The 12,358-nt window shown below is 53.3% G+C and overlaps 1 protein-coding gene across 4 annotated transcripts in view; it reads left to right on the top strand.

Moving 5' to 3' along the window:
* The window catches only part of ACSL1 (acyl-CoA synthetase long chain family member 1), a 188,816-nt gene that overhangs the window by 174,695 nt on the left and 1,763 nt on the right, over positions 1-12,358 (top strand). For all 4 annotated transcript variants that reach the window (XM_063920730.1, XM_063920732.1, XM_063920729.1 and 1 more), the window contains exon 20: positions 11,448-11,519. In XM_063920730.1, coding sequence (XP_063776800.1) covers positions 11,448-11,519 — 72 coding nt within the window. The remainder of the gene's footprint in view (positions 1-11,447; positions 11,520-12,358) is intronic.

Genomic DNA, 12,358 nt, shown 5'->3' with positions numbered 1-12,358 from the left:
TCTGGCAGCGCTGGGGGGCATGTGTGTATCTGGCAGCGCTGGGGGGCATGTGTGTATCTGGCAGCGCTGGGGGGCATGTGTGTATCTGGCAGCGCTGGGGGGCATGTGTGTATCTGGCAGCGCTGGGGGGCATGTGTGTATCTGGCAGCGCTGGGGGGCATGTGTGTATCTGGCAGCGCTGGGGGGCATGTGTGTATCTGGCAGCGCTGGGGGGCATGTGTGTATCTGGCAGCGCTGGGGGGCATGTGTGTATCTGGCAGCGCTGGGGGGCATGTGTGTATCTGGCAGCGCTGGGGGGCATGTGTGTATCTGGCAGCGCTGGGGGGCATGTGTGTATCTGGCAGCGCTGGGGGGCATGTGTGTATCTGGCAGCGCTGGGGGGCATGTGTGTATCTGGCAGCGCTGGGGGGCATGTGTGTATCTGGCAGCGCTGGGGGGCATGTGTGTATCTGGCAGCGCTGGGGGGCATGTGTGTATCTGGCAGCGCTGGGGGGCATGTGTGTATCTGGCAGCGCTGGGGGGCATGTGTGTATCTGGCAGCGCTGGGGGGCATGTGTGTATCTGGCAGCGCTGGGGGGCATGTGTGTATCTGGCAGCGCTGGGGGGCATGTGTGTATCTGGCAGCGCTGGGGGGCATGTGTGTATCTGGCAGCGCTGGGGGGCATGTGTGTATCTGGCAGCGCTGGGGGGCATGTGTGTATCTGGCAGCGCTGGGGGGCATGTGTGTATCTGGCAGCGCTGGGGGGCATGTGTGTATCTGGCAGCGCTGGGGGGCATGTGTGTATCTGGCAGCGCTGGGGGGCATGTGTGTATCTGGCAGCGCTGGGGGGCATGTGTGTATCTGGCAGCGCTGGGGGGCATGTGTGTATCTGGCAGCGCTGGGGGGCATGTGTGTATCTGGCAGCGCTGGGGGGCATGTGTGTATCTGGCAGCGCTGGGGGGCATGTGTGTATCTGGCAGCGCTGGGGGGCATGTGTGTATCTGGCAGCGCTGGGGGGCATGTGTGTATCTGGCAGCGCTGGGGGGCATGTGTGTATCTGGCAGCGCTGGGGGGCATGTGTGTATCTGGCAGCGCTGGGGGGCATGTGTGTATCTGGCAGCGCTGGGGGGCATGTGTGTATCTGGCAGCGCTGGGGGGCATGTGTGTATCTGGCAGCGCTGGGGGGCATGTGTGTATCTGGCAGCGCTGGGGGGCATGTGTGTATCTGGCAGCGCTGGGGGGCATGTGTGTATCTGGCAGCGCTGGGGGGCATGTGTGTATCTGGCAGCGCTGGGGGGCATGTGTGTATCTGGCAGCGCTGGGGGGCATGTGTGTATCTGGCAGCGCTGGGGGGCATGTGTGTATCTGGCAGCGCTGGGGGGCATGTGTGTATCTGGCAGCGCTGGGGGGCATGTGTGTATCTGGCAGCGCTGGGGGGCATGTGTGTATCTGGCAGCGCTGGGGGGCATGTGTGTATCTGGCAGCGCTGGGGGGCATGTGTGTATCTGGCAGCGCTGGGGGGCATGTGTGTATCTGGCAGCGCTGGGGGGCATGTGTGTATCTGGCAGCGCTGGGGGGCATGTGTGTATCTGGCAGCGCTGGGGGGCATGTGTGTATCTGGCAGCGCTGGGGGGCATGTGTGTATCTGGCAGCGCTGGGGGGCATGTGTGTATCTGGCAGCGCTGGGGGGCATGTGTGTATCTGGCAGCGCTGGGGGGCATGTGTGTATCTGGCAGCGCTGGGGGGCATGTGTGTATCTGGCAGCGCTGGGGGGCATGTGTGTATCTGGCAGCGCTGGGGGGCATGTGTGTATCTGGCAGCGCTGGGGGGCATGTGTGTATCTGGCAGCGCTGGGGGGCATGTGTGTATCTGGCAGCGCTGGGGGGCATGTGTGTATCTGGCAGCGCTGGGGGGCATGTGTGTATCTGGCAGCGCTGGGGGGCATGTGTGTATCTGGCAGCGCTGGGGGGCATGTGTGTATCTGGCAGCGCTGGGGGGCATGTGTGTATCTGGCAGCGCTGGGGGGCATGTGTGTATCTGGCAGCGCTGGGGGGCATGTGTGTATCTGGCAGCGCTGGGGGGCATGTGTGTATCTGGCAGCGCTGGGGGGCATGTGTGTATCTGGCAGCGCTGGGGGGCATGTGTGTATCTGGCAGCGCTGGGGGGCATGTGTGTATCTGGCAGCGCTGGGGGGCATGTGTGTATCTGGCAGCGCTGGGGGGCATGTGTGTATCTGGCAGCGCTGGGGGGCATGTGTGTATCTGGCAGCGCTGGGGGGCATGTGTGTATCTGGCAGCGCTGGGGGGCATGTGTGTATCTGGCAGCGCTGGGGGGCATGTGTGTATCTGGCAGCGCTGGGGGGCATGTGTGTATCTGGCAGCGCTGGGGGGCATGTGTGTATCTGGCAGCGCTGGGGGGCATGTGTGTATCTGGCAGCGCTGGGGGGCATGTGTGTATCTGGCAGCGCTGGGGGGCATGTGTGTATCTGGCAGCGCTGGGGGGCATGTGTGTATCTGGCAGCGCTGGGGGGCATGTGTGTATCTGGCAGCGCTGGGGGGCATGTGTGTATCTGGCAGCGCTGGGGGGCATGTGTGTATCTGGCAGCGCTGGGGGGCATGTGTGTATCTGGCAGCGCTGGGGGGCATGTGTGTATCTGGCAGCGCTGGGGGGCATGTGTGTATCTGGCAGCGCTGGGGGGCATGTGTGTATCTGGCAGCGCTGGGGGGCATGTGTGTATCTGGCAGCGCTGGGGGGCATGTGTGTATCTGGCAGCGCTGGGGGGCATGTGTGTATCTGGCAGCGCTGGGGGGCATGTGTGTATCTGGCAGCGCTGGGGGGCATGTGTGTATCTGGCAGCGCTGGGGGGCATGTGTGTATCTGGCAGCGCTGGGGGGCATGTGTGTATCTGGCAGCGCTGGGGGGCATGTGTGTATCTGGCAGCGCTGGGGGGCATGTGTGTATCTGGCAGCGCTGGGGGGCATGTGTGTATCTGGCAGCGCTGGGGGGCATGTGTGTATCTGGCAGCGCTGGGGGGCATGTGTGTATCTGGCAGCGCTGGGGGGCATGTGTGTATCTGGCAGCGCTGGGGGGCATGTGTGTATCTGGCAGCGCTGGGGGGCATGTGTGTATCTGGCAGCGCTGGGGGGCATGTGTGTATCTGGCAGCGCTGGGGGGCATGTGTGTATCTGGCAGCGCTGGGGGGCATGTGTGTATCTGGCAGCGCTGGGGGGCATGTGTGTATCTGGCAGCGCTGGGGGGCATGTGTGTATCTGGCAGCGCTGGGGGGCATGTGTGTATCTGGCAGCGCTGGGGGGCATGTGTGTATCTGGCAGCGCTGGGGGGCATGTGTGTATCTGGCAGCGCTGGGGGGCATGTGTGTATCTGGCAGCGCTGGGGGGCATGTGTGTATCTGGCAGCGCTGGGGGGCATGTGTGTATCTGGCAGCGCTGGGGGGCATGTGTGTATCTGGCAGCGCTGGGGGGCATGTGTGTATCTGGCAGCGCTGGGGGGCATGTGTGTATCTGGCAGCGCTGGGGGGCATGTGTGTATCTGGCAGCGCTGGGGGGCATGTGTGTATCTGGCAGCGCTGGGGGGCATGTGTGTATCTGGCAGCGCTGGGGGGCATGTGTGTATCTGGCAGCGCTGGGGGGCATGTGTGTATCTGGCAGCGCTGGGGGGCATGTGTGTATCTGGCAGCGCTGGGGGGCATGTGTGTATCTGGCAGCGCTGGGGGGCATGTGTGTATCTGGCAGCGCTGGGGGGCATGTGTGTATCTGGCAGCGCTGGGGGGCATGTGTGTATCTGGCAGCGCTGGGGGGCATGTGTGTATCTGGCAGCGCTGGGGGGCATGTGTGTATCTGGCAGCGCTGGGGGGCATGTGTGTATCTGGCAGCGCTGGGGGGCATGTGTGTATCTGGCAGCGCTGGGGGGCATATGTGTATCTGGCAGCGCACACAGAATGAAGGAAGGTGAAGGATAATAGACAGAGTGCAGGGGGCAGGCTGAGAGATACAAAGTGAGGCGGATTGGAAGAGATGCGTGACTGAGACGCAGGCGGGAGATGAATGTGGATGAGACGCGACGCTGGGAGGGGATAATGGTGGGGGTGAAAGACAAAGCAGGGAGGGGGGGAGATGGTGTGGCTGGGAAGTGAGGGTGTGGCTTAGAGACACGGGGTAGGAGATGACACGAGTTTGGTTGAACCTCTGTTGCATGATGATTATCTTGGTTATATTCCTACACAAAAAAAAGCATCTTCTGGACCATGTAATTTCCTACATGAGTAGTTATTAATAATAGAAGATGCTGTCTGCCAAGGGAGGACATTTCTTCAGAGGTTCCCCATTGTGAGAAACCACCATATACTGTAAGTACGGTGCATATGGAAAGGAATGCTCCCAGAGTAATGAGAAACAGGTGGTGTCACGTTGACACGCTCACATGTGCATTGGCCACGCCCCTTGTGGTATGTGATTTTATATTGCTTTGAGTGCCAATAGGCTGTGATAGACACCCCACTCCGGTGCACCCCCTAATAACATTTTCTGCGCATGCCTATGGAGACACTTAGAAAAAGGCAGACATAGTGTAGCGATCCTTTAAAATTGAGACACAATTTATTTTACAGATTACACTTACAAACACATAATTAAAAACAGCATGTCAAACAGACTCCATTGGACATATCACCAATCCCGTGTAATTTTTTTTCTCTGGGGGATTCCTAAGACACAGGCGTGGCTCGTTTTCTTTGGACTCTTGGACTCCTCTATCCTTTAGGGGACTATCCTTGTATATGTGGAGCCGTGCATCAGGAGCCCGGTAACCCATTCACCTATTGTCCATCTGGTGTCCAATGAATCCCCCGGAGAAAAAATTACACGGGATTGGTGATATGTCCAATGGAGTCTGTTTGACATGCTGTTTTTAATTATGTGTTTGTAAGTGCAATCTGTAAAATAAATTGTCTCAATTTTAAAGGATTGCTACACTATGCCTTTTTCTAAGTGTCTCCCTAACACTGCCCGTGAAGGGAAAGGAGACGCACATTTTTGCAGGTTTCCCGCCAACATTGGAGACCTCTAGCAAATTTTGCTATCTAAAGAGGATTCTGTGGTATCTTTTGGCCTGACCCAGTTCAAGGGAGGTCAGAGGTCATCCCCTCTTACAAATGCTGAATCATTTTTTTGACTGTATTTAATACACAATGGTGTTATGGGTTTAAAAGTGGTGATTGGAGAGTGCTACTATTGATGCACATTCATTTCTACTGTACATATGTTTTGAGTGTTTTTGGATGCACACTTATGTGTATTGTGTAGCTGCACCCCAATTTAGTGTGCACATATTCTAGAGCAGAGGTTCTCAAACTCTGTCCTCGGGAGCCCACACAGTGCATGTTTTGCAGGTAACCCAGCAGGTGTATTAATTACTCACAGACGCATTTTAAAAGGTACACAGGTGGAGCTAATTATTTCACTTGCGATTCTGTGAGTAGACCTGCAAAACATGCACTGTGTGGGGCCCCCGAGGACCGAGTTTGAGAACCACTGACCTAGAGTATTTGTTATCTTGTCATGATTATTTACTGCTATGTACTAAATGTAGTTCACAGGGACATCTGTAGCGTTAACTGCTGTCCCTGTGAGGTACCTCCTTAGCACAGGCAAACGCAGAAACCCCGTCCTCTCAGATTATGACAAACAATAGCAGTAGTATATAATATGGTTACTAAAAAACAAATTTTCAGCACACTTTTTTTTTCTTTCTCTGACGTCCTAGTGGATGCTGGGGACTCCGTAAGGACCATGGGGAATAGATGGGCTCCGCAGGAGACTGGGCACTCTAAGAAAGATTTGGTACTATCTGGTGTGCACTGGCTCCTCCCTCTATGCCCCTCCTCCAGACCTCAGTTAGATTTCTGTGCCCGGCCGAGCTGGATGCACACTAGGGGCTCTCCTGAGCTCCTAGAAAGAAAGTATATGTTAGGTTTTTTATTTTACAGTGAGACCTGCTGGCAACAGGCTCACTGCAACGAGGGACTAAGGGGAGAAGAAGCGAACCTACCTGCTTGCAGCTAGCTTGGGCTTCTTAGGCTACTGGACACCATTAGCTCCAGAGGGATCGACCGCAGGACCCGTCCTTGGTGTTCGTTCCCGGAGCCGCGCCGCCGTCCCCCCTTACAGAGCCAGAAGCATGAAGATGGTCCGGAAAATCGGCGGCAGAAGACTTCAGTCTTCACCAAGGTAGTGCACAGCACTGCAGCTGTGCGCCATTGCTCCTCATACACACTTCACACTCCGGTCACTGAGGGTGCAGGGCGCTGGGGGGCGGCGCCCTGAGCAGCAATAAAAAACACCTTGGCTGGCAAAATAACCACAATATATAGCCCCAGAGGCTATATATGTGGTAATTACCCCTGCCAGAATCCATAAAAAAGCGGTAGAAAAGTCAGCCGAAAAAGGGGCGGAGCCATCTCCCTCAGCACACTGGCGCCATTTCTCCCTCACAGTTCCGCTGGAAGGAAGCTCCCTGACTCTCCCCTGCAGTCTACACTACAGAAAGGGTAAAAAAGAGAGGGGGGGCACTAAATTTAGGCGCAGTATAACTTATAGCAGCTATAAGGGGACATAATTCAGTTAGTCCCTGCATTATATAGCGCTCTGGTGTGTGCTGGCATACTCTCTCTGTCTCCCCAAAGGGCTTTTGTGGGGTCCTGTCTCCTTTAAGAGCATTCCCTGTGTGTGTGCGGTGTGTCGGTACGGCTGTGTCGACATGTTTGATGAGGAGGCTTATGTGGAGGCGGAGCAGATGCCTATAAATGTGATGTCACCCCCTGCGGGGCAGACACAGGAGTGGATGGACTTATGGAAGGAATTACGTGCAAGTGTCGACTCCTTACATAAAAAATTTGACGACATGCCAAATGCGGGACAGCCGGCTTCTCAGCTCGTGCCTGCCCAGACAATTCAAAGGCCATCAGGGGCTCTGAAACGCCCACTACCTCAGATGGCAGACACAGATGTCGACACGGATACTGATACCAGTGTCGACGACGATGAGTCAAATTTAATGTCCACTAGGGCCATTCGTTGCATGATTGAGGCAATGAAAGAGGTATTACACATTTCTGATATAAACCCAGGTACCTCAAAAAAGGGTATTATGTTTGGGGAGAAAAAACTACCAATAGTGTTTCCCCCATCTGAAGAATTAAATGAAGTGTGTGAAGAAGCGTGGGCTTTCCCCGATAAAAAATTGGTGATTTCAAAAAAATTACTAATGGCGTTCCCTTTGTCGCCAGAGGATAGGTCACGTTGGGAAACTCCCCCTAGGGTGGATAAAGCGCTCACACGCTTGTCAAAAAAGGTGGCACTACCGTCTCCGGATACGGCCGCCCTAAAGGAACCTGCTGATAGAAAGCAGGAGGCTATCCTAAAGTCTATATATACACACACTGGTGTTATACTGAGACCAGCTATTGCTTCAGCGTGGATGTGCAGTGCTGCTGCTGCTTGGTCAGATTCCCTGTCGGAAAATATTGACACCCTAGACAGGGACACTATATTGCTAACCGTAGAGCATATAAAAGACTCAGTCTTGTACATGAGAGATGCACAGAGGGAGATCTGCCGGCTGGCATCTAGAATAAGTGCATTGTCCATTTCTGCTAGGAGAGGCTTATGGACTCGGCAGTGGACAGGGGATGCAGATTCGAAAAGGCACATGGAAGTTTTGCCTTATAAGGGTGAGGAGTTATTCGGGGATGGTCTCTCAGACCTTGTTTCCACAGCAACAGCTGGGAAGTCAGCATTTTTGCCCCATGTCCCCTCACAGCCTAAGAAAGCGCCGTATTATCAGGTACAGTCCTTTCGACCCCAGAAAGACAGGCGGGGAAAAGGCGGGTCCTTTCTGTCTAGAGGCAGAGGAAGGGGAAAAAAGCTGCAACACACAGCAGGTTCCCAGGAACAAAAGTCCTCCCCCGCTTCTTCCAAATCCGCCGCATGACGGTGGGGCTCCACAGGCGGAGCCAGGTACGGTGGGGGGCCGCCTCAAAAAATTCAGCGATCAGTGGGTTCGCTCACGGGTGGATCCCTGGATCCTTCAAGTAGTATCTCAGGGGTACAAGCTGGAATTCGAGGCGTCTCCCCCCCGCCGTTTCCTCAAATCTGCCTTACCGACAACTCCCTCGGGCAGGGAGGCTGTGCTAGAGGCAATTCACAAGCTGTATTCCCAGCAGGTGATAGTCAAGGTACCCCTACTTCAACAAGGACGGGGTTACTATTCCACACTGTTTGTGGTACCGAAACCGGACGGTTCTGTGAGACCCATTTTAAATTTGAAATCCTTGAACACATACATAAAAAGATTCAAGTTCAAGATGGAATCGCTCAGGGCGGTTATTGCAAGCCTGGACGAGGGGGATTACATGGTATCCCTGGACATCAAGGATGCTTACCTGCATGTCCCCATTTACCTTCCTCACCAGGAGTACCTCAGATTTGTGGTACAGGATTGCCATTACCAATTCCAGACACTACCGTTTGGACTGTCCCTGGCACCGAGGGTGTTTACCAAGGTAATGGCAGAAATGATGATACTCCTTCGAAAAAAGGGAGTTTTAATTATCCCGTACTTGGACGATCTCCTAATAAAGGCGAGGTCCAAGGAGCAGTTGCTGGTCGGAGTAGCACTATCTCGGGAAGTGCTACAACAGCATGGCTGGATTCTAAACATTCCAAAGTCACAACTGGTTCCTTCCACACGCTTACTGTTCCTGGGGATGATTCTGGACACAGAACAGAAAAAAGTGTTTCTCCCGCAGGAGAAAGCCCAGGAGCTGTCATCTCTAGTCAGAGACCTCCTGAAACCAAAACGGGTATCGGTGCATCACTGCACACGAGTCCTGGGGAAAATGGTGGCTTCATACGAAGCAATTCCATTCGGCAGGTTCCATGCAAGGACCTTCCAGTGGGACCTCTTGGACAAGTGGTCGGGATCGCATCTTCAGATGCATCGACTGATAACCCTGTCTCCAAGGACCAGGGTGTCTCTACTGTGGTGGCTGCAGAGTGCTCATCTTCTAGAGGGCCGCAGATTCGGCATACAGGACTGGGTCCTGGTGACCACGGATGCCAGCCTTCGAGGCTGGGGGGCAGTCACACAGGGAAGAAATTTCCAGGGACTTTGGTCAAGTCAGGAGTCGTCCCTACACATAAATATTCTGGAACTGAGGGCCATTTACAATGCCCTAAGTCAGGCAAGGCCTCTGCTTCAAAACCAGACGGTTCTGATCCAATCAGACAACATCACGGCAGTCGCCCATGTTAACCGACAGGGCGGCACAAGAAGCAGGATGGCGATGGCAGAAGCCACAAGGATTCTCCGATGGGCGGAAAATCACGTACTAGCACTGTCAGCAGTGTTCATTCCGGGAGTGGACAACTGGGAAGCAGACTTCCTCAGCAGACACGACCTACACCCGGGAGAGTGGGGACTTCATCCAGAAGTCTTCCTACTGTTGGTAAACCGTTGGGAAAGGCCACAGGTGGACATGATGGCGTCCCGCCTCATCAAAAAGCTAAAGAGATATTGCGCCAGGTCAAGGGACCCTCAGGCGATAGCTGTGGACACTCTAGTGACACCGTGGGTGTACCAGTCGGTTTATGTGTTCCCTCCTCTGCCTCTCATACCAAAGGTACTGAGAATAATAAGAAGGCGAGGAGTAAGAACGATACTCGTGGTTCCGGATTGGCCAAGAAGAGCTTGGTACCCAGAACTTCAAGAAATGATATCAGAGGACCCATGGCCTCTACCGCTCAGACAGGATCTGCTACAGCAGGGGCCCTGTCTGTTCCAAGACTTACCGCGGCTGCGTTTGACGGCATGGCGGTTGAATTCCGGATCCTAAAGGAAAAGGGCATTCCGGAGGAAGTCATTTCTACGCTGATAAAAGCCAGGAAAGAAGTAACCGCAAACCATTATCACCGTATTTGGCGAAAATATGTTGCGTGGTGAGAGGCCAGGAAGGCCCCTACAGAGGAATTTCAGCTGGGTCGTTTTCTGCACTTCCTACAGTCGGGAGTGACTATGGGCCTAAAATTGGGTTCCATTAAGGTCCAGATTTTGGCTCTGTCGATTTTCTTCCAGAAAGAACTGGCTTCACTGCCTGAAGTTCAAACTTTTGTAAAGGGAGTGCTTCATATTCAGCCCCCTTTTGTGCCTCCTGTGGCACCTTGGGATCTCAATGTGGTGTTGAGTTTCCTGAAATCACATTGGTTTGAGCCACTTAAAACTGTGGATTTGAAATATCTCACGTGGAAAGTGGTCATGTTATTGGCCTTGGCTTCGGCCAGGCGGGTATCAGAATTGGCGGCTTTGTCATGTAAAAGCCCTTATCTGATTTTCCATATGGATAGGGCAGAATTGAGGACTCGTCCCCAGTTTCTCCCTAAGGTGGTATCAGCTTTTCACTTGAACCAACCTATTGTAGTGCCTGCGGCTACTAGGGACTTGGAAGATTCCAAGTTACTGGATGTAGTCAGGGCCTTGAAAATTTATGTTTCCAGGACGGCGGGAGTCAGGAAGACTGACTCGCTTTTTATCCTGTATGCACCCAACAAAATAGGTGCGCCTGCTTCTAAGCAGACTATTGCTCGCTGGATTTGTAGCACAATTCAGCTGGCGCATTCTGCGGCTGGATTGCCGCATCCTAAATCAGTAAAAGCCCATTCCACAAGGAAGGTGGGCTCATCTTGGGCGGCTGCTCGAGAGGTCTCGGCTTTACAACTTTGCCGAGCTGCTACTTGGTCAGGGGCAAACACGTTTGCAAAATTCTACAAATTTGATACCCTGGCTGAGGAGGACCTTGAGTTCTCTCATTCGGTGCTGCAGAGTCATCCGCACTCTCCCGCCCGTTTGGGAGCTTTGGTATAATCCCCATGGTCCTTACGGAGTCCCCAGCATCCACTAGGACGTCAGAGAAAATAAGAATTTACTCACCGGTAATTCTATTTCTCGTAGTCCGTAGTGGATGCTGGGCGCCCATCCCAAGTGCGGATTGTCTGCAATACTTGTATATAGTTATTGCTTAACTAAAGGGTTATTGTTGAGCCATCTGTTGAGAGGCTCCGTTATATTTCATACTGTTAACTGGGTATATTATCACGAGTTATACGGTGTGATTGGTGTGGCTGGTATGAGTCTTACCCGGGATTCAAAATCCTTCCTTATTGTGTCAGCTCTTCCGGGCACAGTATCCTAACTGAGGTCTGGAGGAGGGGCATAGAGGGAGGAGCCAGTGCACACCAGATAGTACCAAATCTTTCTTATAGAGTGCCCAGTCTCCTGCGGAGCCAGTCTATTCCCCATGGTCCTTACGGAGTCCCCAGCATCCACTACGGACTACAAGAAATAGAATTACCGGTGAGTAAATTCTTATTTTATTTTATTTTTGTTCCTATAACAGGATTTTAAAAATGCTGTTCTAGAAGATTTTTTGAAACTCGGAAAGGAATCTGGATTGAAAACGTTTGAACAAGTGAGTGAACCCAGTAACTTAATGTTTTTGTTAGATTGACAAGTATCCTCCATGAGTTTGGGAGTTCATTTTCACAGCTTGCATATATGGTATGTCTATAGGTGAGCCTTCCTATTCAAGAGCTCTCTTGTCTAAAATCATTCCCTAGCTTTGCACGAAGAAAGCAGGTAAGTTTAGTGATTGTTGATCCCTCTGACCCCTGCGGCAGGATGTAATGCCGCCGGAGTCCGTCGGCCGCGCGGGATGCCGTCCAAATTCTGACTTTTTGTAAAGGGGCAGTAACTTACACGGCAAAGCCATGCCTTGTAAGTGATTGCCCCTTTAAAAAAAAGTCTGCGTTCGGTCGGCATCCCGCATGGCTGCTGGACTCGGGCAGCGTTACATCCAGCCACTGATCTTTTTATGTTTGTGTAGACCACAGGTTCTCAAACTCTGTCCTCAGGACCCCATACAGTGCATGTTTTGCAAGTCTCCTCACAGAAATAATTAACTCCACCTTTTAAAATGTGTCGGTGAGTAATTAATGCACCTGCTGGGTTACCAGCAAAACATGCATTGTGTGGGGTCCTGAGGACAGAGTTTGAGAACCTATGGTGTAGACCAGTGATGGCTAACCTTGACACTCCAGCTGTTGTTGAACTACACATCCCAGCATGCCCTGCATCCGTTTTAGCATGGTCAAATAACAAAACTGTAGCAGGGCATGCTGGGATATGTACTTCAACAACAGCTGGAGTGTCAAGGTTAGCCATCACTGGTGTAGACCATTGCACATGGTCATCGGACACGTCGAAGGCTGGAAAAGTTTGAAATTCAAATGCTCGGCAACTACTTTTGCT

This window comes from Pseudophryne corroboree, chromosome 1 (genome assembly GCF_028390025.1).
Source record: "Pseudophryne corroboree isolate aPseCor3 chromosome 1, aPseCor3.hap2, whole genome shotgun sequence".
In the NCBI taxonomy this organism is placed as follows: Eukaryota; Metazoa; Chordata; class Amphibia; order Anura; family Myobatrachidae; genus Pseudophryne; species Pseudophryne corroboree.
The sequence above is the reverse complement of the archived record's forward strand: the minus strand, read 5'-3'. Positions and strand labels throughout refer to the sequence as shown.